This window comes from Astyanax mexicanus, chromosome 21 (genome assembly GCF_023375975.1).
Source record: "Astyanax mexicanus isolate ESR-SI-001 chromosome 21, AstMex3_surface, whole genome shotgun sequence".
Taxonomy (NCBI): domain Eukaryota; kingdom Metazoa; phylum Chordata; class Actinopteri; order Characiformes; family Acestrorhamphidae; genus Astyanax; species Astyanax mexicanus.
In genome coordinates, this window is record NC_064428.1 from 16822751 (window position 1) to 16842334 (window position 19584).

A 19584-nucleotide genomic window follows, 5' to 3' on the forward strand; every position below is an offset into this window, starting at 1 on the left:
TGGATGTGTCTATGGGATATACAGAACATGTGCATGAAGTTCAAAGCAAAAAAAACTCTTAAAATACAGAGATTTCACCAGCTCTATTCTTGTTAGTTTCAGTCCCTTTCAAAATGAGCCGTTTAAAGGCTCTATCATGTTTATGCAAATCATCTGTTGCTGGCCACGCCATGTATACACTGAGCATTTACCAAACATTAATGTTATTTTGTGTAAAACGACAAAATAGTTCATAGCTAGTTCATGCTTTAATGTGATGGAAACACAACGCTCATTATTTGAAAGTACTTACTTCTTCTTTATCTGCTGACTTGCCATGGAATGTAGGTACAGATCCCTCCCTCAGACGAAGTCTGCTGGCTGATCTTGCTTTGTACTGTCTAATAATGTTCTTAAGCAGCAGACCGAAATCTAGTGGGTGGTGCTCTGGTGGAGGTTGAAAATCTATGGCCTGGTCATTTGTCAAAATGAATGGGAGTAAATGGGAGAAAAAAAGATACGAAATCAGAACTACTAATAAACAAATGCGACTCCAAACTAAAGTGAATTTGTTCTCGGAGGTCTGATCTGAAACAGTATATCCAACATGGTGCGTATTGGATGAGCAGAACACATTCAGACAGAATGGAGCTGAAATAGTGGAGAAATTTCAGTGAAAATTCATCAGATGAAAATAGAGGAAAAAGAATATAACAGTATAGTTGTGCATAGTGAAGAAAATAAGATTTTATATAATATAATATAATATAATACTATCAAAGTGCTTTTCTTGAAGGTAACAGGATAGTTGCGCAGCTACAATGGCTCCCACCATTCGCTTTGGTGGTTGATATGGTGTTGCTAAGTGGTTGCACAGCGGTTTCTGTGGTGGTTGCTATGGTGTTTGTGGTGGTTGCTAAGGTGTCCGTGGTGGTTGTTAAGGTGTTGCTATGGTATCTGTGCTGGTTGCTAAGGTGTTGCTATGGTGTCTGTGGTAGTTGGTAAGGTGTTGCTAAGCGGTTGCTAGGCGGTTGCTAAGATATTGCTATAGTGGTTGCTAAGGTGTTTCTATGGTATCCGTGGTGGTTTCTAGGTGGTAGCTATGGTGTCTGTGGTAATATAATGTAATAACAACAACACAACGTCTCAGTAGGTTCCTGTGTTCTTGCTATTATCGTATCTTATATCATGCAAGGTAACGTGCCAAAAGTGTTCTTCCCGAAACAGATCATTCTTCATGTTCTTGGTATAAATAAACCCCCCAGATTTCCCGTCAAAAAATGGGTTCGTTTGAGTTTTGTCCGAAAGACATTTTCATAACTTCTGTGTAAGTCCTCCTGTGTAAGTTTGCACAATTTCACCACTAGGTGGCAGCACGTGCCTGCTGCCCTGGCAGTGACCAATGCCCATCCTACAGTGACCTACTTTCAAACCCCTCAGTCGCATCGCATGTTCACAGAGCTGTGATCATCAGAGGTGACTCTGCAAATGCCTGTTTTTTTTAGGAGATGCTTCTCTCCTCTCTCAGATTGTGATGTCACTGTGTGGCCTGTAGGGAGAATCACAGGGCCCTCAGTGGCATTCTGGCCTAGTTATTCATCCCTCTCCTCTCCAACTCTCTCTCTCTCTCCACAATACACACTCCCATACATACTCAGATCAGCAGCTGCCATTAGTCTTACACAGGAAAAAAAAGATTCACATCTGTTAGACATTAGTATCTCCCGCCAAGTCTGCAGCTTTGTGTGTGTGAGCGTATGCACGGTTTTGATCATTTGTGGAATGGACCTAAGGTATTGGAACTGTAGAAGAACCAGAGAAGAGCTGGGCCCAACAACATTTTAATGGAAAAAATAATGGGTTGTTTTGTTTAGATTAGCTATATATCTCAGCTCAGGGACATTGCCTGGGTATGTAAAGCTTAGCCTGGTAACTTTTAACTGAAACACCTGGTTTTAGACCACAATAATTTATTGTCCTGACGGACAGTTCTGGTGGAAACGGGAGAGGTGAGGTGCACATTGAATTCTGCAGTGATTTGATCAGCCGTGGTTTTATGTTTTTTGGGTACAATCCGGGTTAGCACCTGAACATCCCTTTCAGACAGCTTCCTCTTACAGCGTCCACAGTTAATCCTGTTGGATGTGGTTGGTCCTTCTTGTTGGTATGCTGACATTACCCTGGATACCGTGCCTCTTGATGCATCACAAAGACTTGATGTCTTGGTCACACGTGCACCAACAATTTGCCCTCTTTTGAACTCTGGTATGTCACCCATAATGTTGTGGTACAATGTGCAATTAATGAAGATTGGCAATACAATTTTAGGGAAGAGACCAGGGTTAACAAAAAGTACAGTACTAAATTCTGGCTATCCACAACATCCAGCTTCTAGCTAACTGGTTAGCTACATTAATTTTCTTTAATTATAGCTCACAGTAAGTCCTGCAATCCTACATTAATAAAAAACAAATTGAAAATAAAATAATTATTGGCTGATTAGGTACATCAGGGCAAGTTAAACATCTATCGTTTTTTTCTCAAACCTTGACTATCTATCTAAGCTTGCTAATTCTAAAGTTAAGCTAACTGACTGTCACAGGCTGTAATTTTTTAAGCACACAGTGGGTTTCATCTGTGTGTTTTGATTTAGAGACGAGTCATTTTAACCATTTATCAGAAATAATCTCATCACAGTTTACATGTTCAGCTCCGTTACCTTTCTTTTAGAAAAATCGCTGTATATCTAGATCTGTTTTAACATTGGAACTTAATCCTTGAACTGGCTCCGTGATTGGCGTTAAGAGATTTTCCATTCAAACACGGCCAGTGGCCGGTCTCCTCATTAATAATACAGCTGAGCTGAGCGAAACGACCGAAAAATCATTCGAGGCTAAAGCCCCGGAAGCCCAGGCCAGGCGATACCCCTGTCTCAGCTCGCCACTAACATTAATAGATTTATTTCAGTTTAAATAATAGTAGTGAAGTCAGGTGACTAAAATTCAACATCAGGACAATATCTACAATCAACGTCAACTTCTTGTAGAAAAGTACAGACAGTCGATATTTTTTCAGTTTTATGTTGGTTTTAAGCAACCAAAATATAAAAAAAATCCAGTGTTCATGGTAACCAATACCAGCGTCTACTAAATGTTAAAATGTTAACCTACAAACAATGTGGCATGTCACAATATTATTAGATGTAAGTAACTAGAACCAAACATTGTCCAAACATTACATGCCAGTGTTATTTTGACAGAAAAGTTCCAACATTTACAAACTTTAATTAGTCATGAGGTTTGGTGGCATTACTAAATGCCAAATTCCATAATGTACACCTACACACAATGTGACATTATAATGTTGTTAGATACAATGCTGATATATGTAGCTGATTTTAAGTCGTGTCATGTAGCTAAAATTCAACGTCTTTCAGATGTCAAATGCCAACATCATATTGACAGAAACGTACCAACATACATAAATTTAAACATTTACTGCAGTTGTGAGGAAGGGTGACCAAACCCAACATTTTCACATAAAACTCAAGGATTTTCTGGTTCCCAGGAAATAAACAGGCAGGTTTGTTCATGTGTTGAGAGCAGCACAATGTGAAGTATAAGAATCTGAGTCACTTTAAGCAGTTTTTTTTGGTGTTCCTGTTATGCAGTGGTCAGTACCTACCAACATTTGATCTTGCTGGTTATTTTTGAGTTGTTTTGAAGACAGATAAATTGGGAAGGTGGTTTTAATATTATGACTGATCATTTGTTCATACAGTATATTTACACTTGGGTGCCCACATTTTGTTTACAAATACATTTGGGATATAATTATTTAGGTAGGCATGTCTTGACAAGATATTAAAACAAGCGTGTGTGTGTGTGTGTGTGTGTGTGTTCACTGCAGAGAAATGCATGACCTCAGATTGTCATTGCTTCTGCCTGGTTCTTCAGTTACATCCAGACCTACATTATCGATTCCAAACTATTGGACTCTCTCCAGAGTGTGTGTGTGCGTGCGTGCGAGTGTGTGTGTATGTGTATGTGTGTGACTTTGTTATGTAAAACACTTCTGAGTTAACACCCACTGCTTTGGTGAATTTGCACTTCCTGTCTCCATAGCAACGCATCACGAAAGCCAAGACCATTGCACTGTAAGTCTTCAAATCTACATGAAGGAATTTGTGTGTGTGTGTGTTGGAGGGAAAATGAGGACAAACCCATCCATCCACATTAACACCCACCCAGTAGTGAACACTTCTGTATCACAGCTCAGCTATACTGTACAATTGTATGCCGAATGTCATGTGAAATTGATTCCTGTCCCATTACTGGCATGTCTACATATACAGTAGGTGTAGAATTAAAATAAATGTATCCCTTTTTTCTCACTGAACCTTTTTTGACCACATGAACACAGCTGATCAGATATTTTTCATATCCATATGGCAATGATGAGGCCTATTATGATAACCACATTTTTGGACAGTATATTGTGCCATAAACATTGTGACGGTCATTTTAAAACAATAAATGTATGATACCATAATAATTAAATCGTAATAGCTGTTTTTAAACAAAGACGACATACTAGCTCATTTGTTTTTCTAACCAAGTAAACACAATCAACAATATTGGAAATAAATAAGCCCATAAATACTTTATCATTACAACTTTCATATCAATTTTACATGTTAATATGTTTATACCTGTTAGCATTACTTTATATGCTTTAAAAATTTAGTCTTTCATTTTAGAGAAAAAAAGCTCTGCTTAGGTCTGACAATATCCCACAAATAATAATGCTAAACAATATTGCTGTCATTTTGACCAGCACAACAATGATGACCAGACATGGGCAAAATCAAATTCTATCTACACTAAGCTGGTCAAGAGCTGTTTATCCAGCTGGAATACCATCATAAGCTTTATAAGGTATGGGATTTCTGCCAGACACTGCCAGTCACAATCATTAACACCCACTGCACTGTCTACTGTAGGAGGTAATGCCTTTATAGACATATTCCTGGTACACATGCAACACTGAATTTAATGTTAAATGCCTGCACAACTTCAGAAATTATATGTCCTATCTATCTGGCACCAACTATCAGGCCTTGTTTGAATTGTTCAACCTCACTCACAAGATAACAACTCAAAATATACACAGGTGTGGTTATTTCCAAATGGTGCCCTGAAGTAAAATTTTGGGCCCTATTTTGCCAATCGATAGGCAAGCCGTCAACCTATAACTGTACGGCTTGATTTAGGGTGTGTCAGTATGTCTTTGCTGTTGTAACAACAGGAAAAGTACGCTTTGCATGGCTCGAGACATGCAAAAGGCATGTACTAAATCAGCTTGTCACTTGCCATTGCCCTTTCCTGTCATTCCCTGCATTGCCAAGGTAGCAATGAATGTCTGACGGTTGACTATTGTCAGGGGTTTAATCAGTCAGTGGTGCACCTGTGTTTTCCATTGCTAAAATAGCAATACGCCAAAAATTTACCTGAACACACCTCACTTCCAGACCACCACACCCACTGGTGTATATATATATTTTTATATATAAGTTTCTTTGCTACTTAAATGACATGGTGTAATATAGCAATGTGCAGGCTATAAGATAGAGCGCTTCATTATCAACATATACACTGCTATCCCATGACTTATGCAATTTTGATAATTATATAGCTATACCTACAACAGACAGGAATAGCCACTGAATCTCAAAGCCGTTGTTTGGTAGAGTTTGACTCTTTATTAATTTTTATTAAACTTCACACATGATACAGGGAGAGAGAAAAAAACACCAATAGGCCTTTTGAGAACCAGCATTTTCGTGCTACTCGGAGAAAGGCACAAAAAACGTTCCAGTCACATCCTTTTGGCATATACAGTACATTCAAAGAGGGGTAAAGCTTTATGCTGTTTTCCATTTACCTTGCTAATCAGATGTCGGAGCTGGGATTTCCGCCACACCCAAAGCCGACTGTGTTCCAGTTAAAATTTGACTCTTAATGTCCCAGGTTAGCCTAGTTAGCATTGTTAGCGATGTACATCCAAACACCATAGAAACATCTCCATAAATAAGTTGATTTATTGAAACATTAATAGACAGAAGTGCTATAAAACTGAAGTGATGTGCGACATAGCCTTCTTCAGAACTCAGATTGCTGAGAATTTCTGATTTTATGGGTCAATCCAGTTGAAATTCCCTACTCGGAACTTGGAAATTCAGACATCCAACTTCAAATGGAATGCAGCATTAGACTGGGAGAACTGTGCAAATGAAAATACAACCATTAAGCCAGCGGTACAGTACACTCCTGTTCCTTCATTGTCAAACATGTTATTTTAGAGGAGCACAGGGCAGCAACCAAAGCTCACAGATGCCACAAAGGTCTGATATACAAATGATGTGGATGATTTGCGTGTGCTTCTGTTTGGTGTGTGTGTGTGTGTGTGTGTGTGCGTGTATGTCAGGTGAATAGCGATGTTCATCTAGAACCTTCTGCACTGCTGCACTGCTATTTAAAACATGACCTCATTACACTAGCAGCCGTTCACACTAAAAATGTTTTTGGTTCAGGACAGGCGTTATCTTATGAAGGGCAAGCTGAAAGAAGCCTACAGCAGGCCTTTTTAGCATACGTAAATGATCAGCTTTCCAATTATGATGTCACAATGAGACTATTACTCACATACCTTGATTACACACCTCAAAGCAGTTGGCAATTGTTGCATACATATATACATATGTATGTCTTCCTTAGTAAGATTAGCATTAGCATGGAACATCATGACATCACTGGCTCTTTTTTTGGTTGTTGTTATATCATAATGGCATTATAATGTCACAACAACCAAAAAAGAGCCAGTTCCCCATGTTAATAAACATCATGGCTTCATAATGCCATTCTGTCATCCCATGTTAAACATTATGACATCACAATTGCATTATGGTGTCTTACCTGCTGAAAAACCAGTGTTAAACAGCATGACATTATAATGGAATTATGACATCACAATTACCAAAAACAGGAGCCAGTCCAATGTTAAACATCATGACATCACAATTTACAAAAAATGTATTTAGTAACCCTAAATTAAACGTCATGCCAGTCATTCCATGTTAAACATCATGATGGCATCATAACTGTCGCAAAACACATGTTAAATCTCATGGATCATTATGTTACAACTGCCAAAAATGGTAGCCAGTAAATTCCAGTTTAAACATCATAATGTCACAATTGCACTATGACGTCACAACTGTCAAAAAAGGTCGCCAGTCTTTCCATGTCAAAACTAATGACATCATAATGGCATTATAACATAACAATTACTGAAAAAGGTAGTCAGTCATTCCATGTCATCAAAATACCATTATGATGTCACAATTGCCAGAAATATACCCAGTAACCCCATGTTAACCATCGTGACATCATAATGGCATTATGATGTCAGAATTGCTAAACAATTTAGCCAGTTATATCAAGTTATATTACCTTGCGCTCATTTTTAAGAATAGAAAAGCACATTATTCATTTAGCACCAGGCGTACATATAGAGATGTACAGGCAGAATACATTTAGGTCAGATGGCTCAGAGCCCTTTTAGAGGACAGCTCGGAGAGTTTACTTTAATCTACAAGAATTACACTACTTTTAATCTCAGGCAACTGTAATCTCGCCGCAGACAGACCGTCTGCATGTCAGCAAGCAGCAAATGGGATAATCCAATATTCCTTAAAGCATTTTTCCAGTTTAAAGGCAGACAAATGACAAGATATAAGAAGTGTTTATCACATGAAAATTAGAGAGATGGCAGTGAGACTGAGATTTGAGAATGAAAACAATATTTCCTATGTCAATATGTTGACCTGGGGCCTGTGTATGTATATATATATATGTATATACAGTCCAGTCAAAATATCCTGGTTTCTACACTCCTTTTCACCTTTGCATGTCTATAATTGCAGACTGTAGTCCATCTATTTCTCTACATGCTTTATTACCCTCTTTTCATCAGGTATTGTTTGGGTGGAGGATCATTCCCAGCACTGTGTTAGTAGTGTGTGTTGTGCTGGTGTAAGTGAATCAGACACAGCAGTGCTGCTGGAGTTTTTAAACATTTTGTTAAATTACTGTCCTCCACTCTATTAGGCACTAGAGTTGCACGATGCAGCGAACGCTCGATGCTTTTTTAATACTACGTCGTCACAAAGGATTCGGTTCTTTAGCGTTCAATGCTTTAAATATTGTAGCTATAAAGCCCAGTTACAGGCTTCAAAGGACTTGAATTAGCGTGATTTGATTTACTTCATATGAAAACTGATTCACACCGCAGCTGGTGTGGCAGGATTAAGGTAAACCTACTATTCTGATCAAATGAATCAATTCGCTTTTACTAATTTGATTCAGTTGAGCGACACAAGCAAACCAGCAGCGCGAGAGCAGCGCTCGTAGAATGGCAATGGCTGGGATAAAATACGTTCTCTTGCATCCGCTACTTGTGGTCAAAACAGGGACAAGGAGTAAAGTGTGGGCATGATTTGCTTAAATCACAAATGAACCAACACCACAAACCCAGTTTACAAGTGGTGTTACAAATCTCTCCAGAGTAAAGGATAAAACACGAGCAGAGGCTCAGCATTTATTGTTATTTTATTCTTCTTCCAAGTATTGTTTTGGTATCAAGAATAATGATACTACGGTTGGTATCAGTATTAAGTCAAAATTCTGGTATCGTGACAACCCTATTAGGTTGCTCCTAATATCTAGTTGCTCCACCTTATGGATGTAAAGTGACAGAAGACCCTCTGTGGCAGCACAGGTCTGGCCATCCTGTAATTCTTCATCATTGGTCACTGGATGCTGCCCACAGAACACTGTTGGCTTGGTTTTTCTGCTTGGTGGATTAGTGTCTGTCGCACGGTGACACTGAGGGGTTTAAAAACTCCAGCAGCACTGCTGTGTCTGATCTACCACTCATAGCAACACAACACTTACTAACAACACACCACCACTATGACAGTCTCACTGGCAGTGTTGAGAAAGACCCACCACAAATAATACATGATCAATTAAGAACAGGGTACAATGTATGCAAAGAAACAATTACAGCTCTATAATCAGTTTTTAGACTCAATAACTGACTGAACTATGTACAGAATATACATACATAAATACAGGCCTTTCTTTTTCAGCATGTAGTTGTATAAGGAGCTTATTACTTTCATTTAGTCATTTTTGTGCTTTTTAAGCGATGATATCAAAACATTTCTAAGCTCTTTTCTCAGCTTGAGCTTTGTATTCACATTGTGCAGTATGTTGCTGTTGTGTGCTTGTATTTTAGTGTCAGTGTCTTGTGTTCTAAACTGGTTCACATATAATGATATACTGAAAGGTATGTAAGCGTTTCTTATAGTTAAGTGTGCAAGTATGTGTATGATTAAATTGAGATTCCTTGTATGCGTTTCAATATTCCCACAGAGAGGCATTTTCGATGCCTTGTGCTTTGGCCTTGAGAACCCCAGCATGGTCTCCCTTCAGATAAAGGCCCTCTTGGGTCTTAATGGCCACTTTGTTGTAGTCGCAGAACTCAAAGTGGAAGTAGACTGGAGTGGCACTGCTGCTCACAATGGTACCGTCCGCCTCCGCTGTCCAGTACTTTCCTGTCGAGTCTGAAAGAGTGAGGGACAAAAAGAGCAAGAGTACGTTTAATAATTTCGAATTAAAATATGACTACTTATGAAAGTTATCACTTTGGTTATGAAATCTAAAATTTAGCATAGTGCTGCAGGCTTATTCTTAAACGCTCATTTATGCTTGTTAAACATTGACAGAGCCTTCTATTCATTCCCTGCATTAATTTAGTCCATATTTGTGCAAACTTTCTGAAAGCTTTCAGATAGAGACAGAACAGGCCAGAACCACTGGAACTCATGGGGGCAGATGGGGGCAGTGTAGCCAATGGACATAACGAAGAAGACATTTATGGTGAAACCTTTTTAATCTGTTTACAGTCAAATTGCTGCTTTTTTGTTAAAAGTAAAACAGTAAAGACATTTGTTTGGTAGGTTTTTTTTGTAACAATGCTTCTTGGCAATACATCTTATACTGATGAAATACCTGTTAATATCTTTTTTTACTGTTAAACATTTGAAAGCAACATGCATTTGTGGGATGATCCGCAGAGCTGAGTATGTGAGTTGCGCCCATGAAATATTTGTCAAATCTTCTCTGCCATTGCCTGATTGGCACCTGATTGGCAGCACCTGTGAGCATGGGGCCTGCTAGAATGGTCAATAGGTGTCTACTTCAAGAATCAACATGCTGCTTTTGGACAGGGCCCATGCGATAGGGCAAATTCAAGCTGGAGTTCCGCATTATTTAGAGTAAGCCCTGGTACCTGTATCTCCAATTTAAAGGCCAAGTTCCATATAACGGGGGATGTTGGAGACAGGGGAAAACTCGGTTTCCCAAGAAGATCAAACACCAAACAAGTCCATAGAACAATAAGCTGCTTGGCATTGGCAAAGAGGATTTAGTCATGTTAATATATTATTTTTTTATGAGCGCATCCCACATACTTTCAGCTCTTCTGCTTATTCCACAAATGCATGTTCCATACTTAAAGTGACCTCCTCCACCACTGCCATGTTTGTTTGTCAGAAACTTTTGATTCTGAGCTCATTAATAATGACAGCACTGGTGTGAGAAGGCTAACATTTTAAATGTTTAAAAGAAAAAAAAAACAAAATAGTAGCCTCTTATCTTGGATGTGTAGCAGAGGCTATCATTTTAGATAAGATAGTTAGCTAATGCTGGCTGCTAAAACTGGATGCTGGGGAAGACTTTTCACCTTCAACACCAAAGATCATGATTATCATTGTTTATGTGCCTAGCTCAGTCACATCCTTAAAGCAACAGTCTGTAAGATAACGTATTTTACGCACTGTAGGGCGCACCAGATTATAAAGCACACTATCAATAAACGTCTATTTTCTGGTCGTTTTCATACATAAGAGACACTGAATTATGAGCTGCATTATGCAATACTAGTAAGCCACGTTTTAGGTGTCAAAGGAGTGCTGCATGTTAATCTACACCCATTTCTCTATTTAAAAAATTGTTTATTTGGGTAAGTAAAGCGCTTCTGTTTATTTACAGAAGGCTTAGATTTCTAGATTGCCACTGGGTGCAGCAGCATTAGCATTAGCAGCTAACCCCTAGTGCTAGCTACTCTAAGGATCCCTGAGTGTAAACACGCAGCCTACAGTCTGATATACTCACCACTAAACAGCAAAAAGCTAGCACTTATTGCGGTTAGCAGCTAATGCTAACGCTACTCCAGCAGTGTTAGTCAGGGTTAGCAGCAGGCTACAGGCCAGTAAAACTCACCTCTGAAAGGAGAAAGAGCTAGCGCTTGGCAGTCTCTGTGCTGGAGAATTGTATCCTGTATAGCGCTGTACTTCAGCGGAGTGGCTTTACTGCTCCTTACAACCTGACCGGATTAAAGGGCGCACCAATGATTTTTGGGAAAATGAAAGAATTTTAAGAGCGCCTTATAGTGCGAAAAATACGGTATTTGTTATTGTTAATTTGTTAAACCACAGTCTTTATCTGCTCCTTCATGCACACATAAATATAACGAGAGAAGAGCTGGTACTCTAAATTTACTAAAACCTGGACATACACAATGTTCTTGTTGGACAAGCAGGATATTTTAATCACTTGCTAGAGCCAAGCTATGGATTGAAGATGGGCAAAAATCTATATCACAATATCTTTATACATTTCGGTAAATACAATACAATTCCGATATTGATATGAACAGTTTAAGAGCCACAACCCTTGGTGTACGTTATCACACACTGATAGAGCTGGGAAAAAAATATCTCAGTTAAGTTAAAAAATATCTCAGAATCTGATGGTAGGCTATTGTACTTACATTTATCTGCATTAAATGTTAAAATGCTTTCACTAAAATGCTTAGTTTCTTTTGTTGACATACAGAGACCACTTAAAAATGATGAGTTTCTTTACTTTCACCCAATTGAAAACCTCTGTAATATAATCAAGACGAAGATGGATGAACACAAGCCATCAAACCAAATTGAACTGCTTGAATTTTTGCTCCAGGAGTGACAGAGTTACCCAAAAGCAGTGTGTAAGACTGGTGGAGGAGAACATGTCAAGATGCCTAAAAAATATATTTATAACCAGAGTTATTCCACCAAATATTGCTTTCTGAACTCTTAAAACTTTATGAACATGAACTTTTTTTATTTGCATTATTTGATTTCTGAAAGCTCTGCAACTTTTTTTGTTATTTGATCCATTTCTCATTTTCTGCAAATAAATGCTCAAAATGACAATATTTTTATTTGGAATTTGGGATAAATGTTGTTTGTAGTTTATAGAATAAAACAACAATGTTCATTTTACTCAAATTACTGATTCAGAAACTGAAGTGGTCTCTTATTTTTCTTCCAAGGCTGTATGTGTTTAATTTCCTTAGACAGTGAAGATGTGTATCTGCATTTAAATTATTTAAAAGCTAAATACAGTTATTAATAATGAAAACAGTAGCAACTGTTTGGAGTTCTCTTGCATCCTCTGAAGACATTTCACCAAGTTTGACTGAACTCTCTCTTAATACGTATCTGACTGATTGACTGAAAATAAACTTGCAATGGTCATATTCATCCACTCTGAAAGAGACAGCAATAGAACAGGTTTTAAAAGTACTCTTCCACATGACCAGGACAATTATGTGTTCTCACCAGAAAGGTCTATAAACTGCCAAATCTGCAAAACCTACAGATTGCTGCTACTCAGCAAACTGCTCATGTTGGGGCATTTCTTTTTTTATTAGCTAAGTATAACACACATGCACGCAACTTTGAAACTCATTTGTTTAGGTGGTAATGGTAAGTTAAAATAATGCCTAATTAGCATTATGCTAGCATGCGGCTATTAGAGTCCCTTCACTCATTCATTTACAGTGACATTGTACTACACAATTCACTGACAAACCATACATAAATGTATGGTAGATAAATAAATGTAACCATACATAAATGCATAAATTTATCATTAATTATAGGTCACTAAGAACTCTTACCTTTCAGACTGTAGGTGTTGTCGTTATACTCTAACTGGAAGACGTCGTAGGAGGAGCGGTTGCAGTCCAGAGTTCCTGTGCCTTGCTTGCGGCAGCCGATGAAGCCATGCTCCCCAAGCAACACGATTAACGGCCTGTTAATGAGCTTCAGGACAAAAAGCTCCTGGTCACCTGTGTCCAACAGTAGCAACAGTGACAACAGGAATTAAGTTTTTTAGTTTTTCTAAAATGTAAAGGTTCTTATCTCAGTCACTGTACCAACAAAGAAATGGGAATAAGATCTCTTTATTACTCCCACTGCCAATTTCTGGACCATAATTCTCAAAAACACATTTAACAAATACGCACCTTATACAATATAAAGTAATTCACAGGGTTCGCTACCCTAGACACAAACTATATGAAAAGGGATTAGTAGACTCTGAAATCTGTATACACTGCTCAATAAACACCTCAGACAACTTCATACATGCTTTATGGTACTGTCCACCCAACAAACACAACTGAAACTGGAACTTCCCTACTGAAATAACCCCCCCCCCCCCCCCCCTCCATCCCCATCACTCTGTCTGCTAGGAGACACTTCAAACACAAATCTACACAAGGAGAAAAACAGAGCACTTTTGGTGGCGCTAACCATCGGAAAAAAAACAACCTCCCAAATGGAAATCAAGGGAAAAATCACCATCAATCAATGGGAAAACTCACTCATAGAACACATAGAAATGAAAAAAAAAAACATCTAACAAAAACAGAATTAAAGTACACACGAAAAAACATAGTCAGCACTAGGGCTGCAGCTATCGATTATTTTACTAATACTTTACTAAAAAATCGATTTCATTAATCGAGTAATCGGATAAAACATAAAATAAGAGATTTCATAAATTAAGAACTTTTACTTAATAATGAATGACCAATTGGTTTAATATTTAAATTCATAACATACATTTCTACATTGCAAACACAAATAGAAATAAATAAAACACAAAATAGACATAAATACCACAAGTAATAATTTAATAATTCATTATTTAATAAATTAAGTTAAATTATTTCAACTTAGGATTTCTTGTAAGTATTAAATATAGGGCATTATTCAGTAATAAAGACATAAACATTGGCTTTATGTTGTGCATCTTAGCCAATAAGTTCAGTAAGTTCATGGCCAGCTAACATGTGATTGTTTATAACGGTTACTCGAGGCACAGAAAATCAGTCAATCAATTTTTTTAATCGAGTAACTCGGATTACGAGTAATCGTTTCACCCCTAGTCAGCACTAAACAACCTTTTAAGTCAGTGATGTCATACACTACTAATTAAATGCATTTTTGCTGGAAAGTGAATTAGAAAACACACCTGCAGAGTCCACAGAGGCGGTCAGCTGACCGTTCTTCTTGGCTGTCAGGTACTTGCCGTTACTGGCCTTGAGAGTAACCTTTGAGTCTTTCCACTCCAAGTCGAAGAAGCAGCTGGCCGATCTGCAGTGAATAACCACATAACTTTTCTGTGACATACAGTATAAGTCAAACGTTGGACACACATTCTCTTTCAATGTTTTTATTGTATTTGTTTATTTTCCTAAGCTTTAAATTAATACTGAAATCATCCAGACTATGAAGGAACATATAAGAAATCATGTAGGAAACTTAAGTGTTAAACAAATCAAAATATATTTTATGTGAGCTCTTATCTGGGTGCTGTTAACTTTAGGTTTGTGAGGCTGGTAACTATTATGAACTTATCCTGGGCAACAGAGGAAACTCTTGGTCTTCCTTTCCTGGGGTGCTCCTGATGAGAACCAGTATCATTGTAACATTTAATGGTTTTGAAAAGATTGAAGGACCTTCATTTCTTAAAGTAATTTTGTTCTTTACTTAGTTAAAGCTGATGTCTGTAAGTTTTGGGATTTGGGGGATTAAAATCTGCACCAGGAGACAGACTATGCGGAGTCTATGTTTATACATCATTATCGGTACAATGATGGCGGCACTCGGAGCTAAAGCTTGCGGCATGGGATGTAAACAGTGGTTTTTAATAAGCTTCTTGTGCACTTTTTAAGTTATTTATGCCTCATTTTAAATGTCAGGGCTCTCCAGATTCTAGCAAGGAGGTGTAGAGCTACTTTGAGCTAGATAACGGTGGAAAAAGTGATTTATGGGGCAAATGATGCCCCTTGTCACCCAGTCTGAAGGGTGTTTGGTCAAACATGTTTCACTACAACAAAAATCCATTTTACACCGAAGTTTTCCTTTAATCTAACACCAGAAATAGGCTAGATGGGAATAAAGAAGGTACTGTGCTGTGGGAAAGTGGAACTGTGTTCTCTGCAATGATGGTTCTTGATCCAATACTTCTCAGATGAGTTAGATGGTCCATTGCCCCTATATATATAGTCATGTAACCAAGGTAATCCTAAATATAGTCTAACAGCCAAAATAGTCACAAATATAGTCACAAATGTAAACACCCCCCAACAGCTTGTGGAAAGCCTTCACAAAAGTGTGAAGACCATTGTAGCTGTTTATGGGTGCCCCAGTTATCAAACTTTATGTTGAACAAGCTCAAAATTGGTGTAATTATCAGGTGTCCAAATATTTTTGGCCACATGTGCATGTGGCGCCTTCCTTCTTAGTATATGTTCTTACTTGGAAGACGCAGTGCACTGGATGGCTCCGCTGGGGGTAAGGCTCCAGTACTTGCTGCTGTAGCACCTAAAGGAGCAGCGCTTTTTCTCCTTCTCCATCTCCATCTGAAACACCTCCTGATTCGACTCTTCTTCCTGATTGGCCGACAGATCTACCCCTGAAACAGCACAAGCCAATCAGAGAGGGGTGTGAGGTTTTAACCAAGTCAAACGACACACATTTAGCGCTGCAGAACATGTGTGTACATACATGAAGCCTGAGTCCATGTGTACATGCAGGGGAGACTGGGCTGGAGATGGAATGAATAAAAACCAAATGGAGAAAGATAAGAAAAAAGAAAAGAGAGAGAGAGCGCAAAAGAGAGAAGAGAGAAAAAGGAGGGGGTGAGACAGAAACAAAAGAAGGGCGTTCTAAATCAATCCTTTAGGGAGGATAAAATAGTCCAACAGCACATTTACACACACACACACACACATTCCAATAAAGCAAATATTGTATAAACTACTGCAGATATAAGGGTTTTGTCTCTAAGTATAAAAAAATATTTGAGTACATTATATAACTCTACAGCTATATCTCATTCTACAAAAAAACTAAATAAAACTAAATAAAAAGAGTAAAATAAGCATATTGTGCATTATAATACAGAACACTAGCCTTACATTACATAACCTCCATAATATAATTTTAATAAGCCATCTGAATGTAGGTATTCTGAGTATATTAAATTACCTGTGCTAATTAACTTCTGATAGCTAGTTTCATATGGTCTAAGCTGGTCTTTGATGGTCAGGGTGGTTAAAAAGCTGGTTATCCAGGTGAAAACATACCCTATACTAGTAAACCAGCTGGTTAACCAGCTTTTGACCAGAATATATGTTGCACTGGCTACACTGCACATGTGCAAGCTACATTACATGTATGCATGGATATAAAATTTGATTCTGGTAATGCTGGTCATGATTGGGGTGGGACAATATATTGTTTTGATTGTATCATATCATATATATTCTTATCATATCACAACGATTCATGGCATCATATATCAATATTTTTAACCAGGCACTCTAAAATCCATAAGACTCGCCCACCAATTTGATTACTAAAGTTAATGCTTCATTACTCCATGTGTTGGAGCTAATCAAATGAATAGGGTAAACCTGTGGTAAAGTATATTGGTTGTCATGAATAACAGCAAACTTAAACTGCATGATCTTCATGCAGCAACAAAGGGAACCCTTATTCTGCAGACTGTGATCACATGACATGACACAAGGCCGGGGAGTGAAGTAGTGGTCCACAATGATCCTCATACCAAACTACTTCTTATCCTAGGAAAAATTAGTACAGCCAAGCCAAGTGCAAAAAAACACTTTGAGTAGCTAATATTAATTTATTCATATTGATATTAGGATATCCAACAGCAGAACTGCACATCACATTTTTTTTGTCCACATCATGCACCCCTAAAATTAAGTATACTAAATATAAGTCCATAGAGTATTGTGTATGTTGAGTAGTCTACAATGAGTATGTTAGGTATAATAAGCATAATGAGAAACTTTGGAGTGTGTTTTGAGTCTGTTTATATAATGATTTTCCTAAATATGAGAATTGTGTATTGTTAGTATGAGTTTAAGTGTTAGTCTAAAGAAGGTTATGAGTATTGTGTTCAATGAATGCAATGGGTATAATTTGTATTCTGAATGTAATTATATTGAATATAGTGAACATAAGTCCAGGAAATTATTATAATGACTGTGTTGAGTATAAAAAAGTATGATGTGTACATTGAGTATAATATGTATGTTCAGATTGGTGTGTTTTGGGTGTTTAGTATAATGAGTATACTAAATCTGAGCCTGAAGAGTATTGTAAGTATGAGTATTTAAGAGGTTTTTTTTAAGTATAAGTCGACTGAATGCAATGAGAATATTGAATATAAAAGGAATGTTAATGTAGTCTATAATTAGCCTGTTGAGTATATTGAGTTTAATAAGTACGTTGGGAATGTTGTGGAATATGTATTTTGAGTACGATTATGATTTTTAATGAGTTTACTACACTATACTCTGTACCAGTGAGTACTCTATTACACCACTATACTCTGTACCAGTGAGAACTCTATTACTACACTATACTCTGTACCAGTGAGTACTCTATTACACCACTACTCTGCACCAGTGAGTACACTATTACTACACTATACTTTGCACCAGTGAGTACACTATTACACTACTATACTCTGTACCAGTGAGTACACTATTACACTACTATACGCTGTACCAGTGAGTACACTATTACTACACTATACTCTGTACCAGTGAGTACACTATTACTACACTACACTCTGTAGCAGTGAGTACACTATTACTACACTATACTCTGTACCAGTGAGTACACTATTACTACACTATACTCTGTACCAGTGAGTACACTATTACTACACTATACTCTGTACCTTGGCGCATGGACACGTTTCTGCCGTTGCTGGCGGTGAGCACCACCTGCGCGCGGCTCCGCTCCATCACGAACAGCTCGTCCTTTCCGGAGCGCGCGCTCTTGCCCGCCTTCAGCGCCCCTGTGGGTCCCGAGGGCGCGAGGTTTGCCCCGGTGGAGTCCCGGAAGGTGACGGCGCCCGCGCGGAACTCCAGCGTGAAGCCCGTGGCGGCGGCGACGGGCGGTCCGGCCACCAGCTGCCCGCTCGCGCCCAAGAAGCGCCCGTCGTGCGTCTGCAGGTGGTAGCGGCGCTCGGCGTAGACCAGCGTGAGCAGTGCGTCCACGCCCCACGGCGCGTCGCGGTCCGCGGCCAGCTGGCCTCCCCGCACTCCCGCGTACCGTTTGCGCGCGACGCTGTAGATGTTGACCTGCGGGTGCACGGCCAGGTGCACGCTCCACATGGTCCCGGGGTTGGCCACGCACGCCACGCGGTCCTCGGCGCCGCCCAGGTAGCGCGAGTGCGCCTCGGAGCGCAGCGCCCAGCGGCCGTCGTCGTTCGCGATCACCGCAAACCGGCAGTCTGCCTCGGGTCGCTCGCGGTCGGCCGTCACCACGCCGTCCTTATCGCACGCCAGGTACCGGCCCAGGTGACTCCGGAGCAGCACGCTGATGGAGTCCGCGTCGCCCGCGTGCTCCAGGGTCCACACCTGCTTCTTCTTCATGGAGGCGGCGGACGCGTTGATGCTGAAGCCGAAGCTCTCCGCGGTCAGGTACTTGTTCTCGGCATTGATGAGGCCGAGGCGGACCACCAGGGGCTCGCCGGGGGCGTCCGGGGTAGCCATAGCTGAGGAGGAGAGCTGAGTGCTGCAGAGGGGCGTGTGCGCGTGTGAGGAAGAAAGATACAGAGAGACTGGGTGGGTGGGGGACCGGTGTGGATGAGTGAGAGAAAGAGAGAGAGAGGCTGGGGGGGTGTATTGGGTGAAGGGACCAGTGTGGGTGCTTGAGAGACTGAGAGAGAGAGAGAGAGAGAGAGAGAGAGAGAGAGAGAGAGAGAGAAATTGATATACTGGCGAGGGGCTGAAGGTGGGATCAATCATTGTGTATATGAGACTTAGAGAAAGAGAGAGACCAGGATGTGAGACAGAGAACGACAGTAGACCAGTGTAGATGTAAGACATAAAGAGAGAAAAAGGGGTTAAAAAAGAAAAAGAGAGAAAAAAAGAGAATAAGACAAAATAGATGTGAGACAAAGAGAGAGGGTGAGACTGGTGGCGGCACTGAGAATGGGACTGGTGTAGACAAGTGACAGAGAGAGAGAGAGAGAGATATTGAAAGAGACAGAAAGAGATACAAAAAGAGAGGTAGAATGAAAGAGAAAGAGA

At 39.4% G+C, this 19584-nt stretch overlaps 1 protein-coding gene across 1 annotated transcript; it reads right to left on the reverse strand.

Annotated features, from left to right (window-relative positions):
- Window positions 1-6428: 6428 nt before the first annotated feature.
- On the reverse strand, window positions 6429-19317 carry fscn1b (fascin actin-bundling protein 1b). Its single transcript, XM_022674898.2, has 5 exons — window positions 18225-19317; window positions 15764-15920; window positions 14475-14596; window positions 13114-13284; window positions 6429-9667 (listed from the first exon to the last, which is right to left on the reverse strand). Exons 1-5 carry the CDS (start codon window positions 19297-19299, stop codon window positions 9462-9464), a joined length of 1731 nt encoding a protein of 576 aa, XP_022530619.2. The 5' UTR covers window positions 19300-19317; the 3' UTR covers window positions 6429-9461.
- Window positions 19318-19584: the final 267 nt, after the last annotated feature.

Coding starts and splice junctions, on each gene's coding strand:
- fscn1b (XM_022674898.2), bottom strand. CDS start 19,299: ATGATTGATCCCACCTTCAGCCCCTCGCCAGTATATCAATTTCTCTCT. Junction 15,921..18,224: donor AAACGTGTCCATGCGCCAAG/GTACAGAGTATA, acceptor GTGCTGTTTCAG/GGGTAGATCTGTCGGCCAAT. Junction 9,668..13,113: donor CAACACCTACAGTCTGAAAG/GTAAGAGTTCTT, acceptor TCACTCTTTCAG/ACTCGACAGGAAAGTACTGG.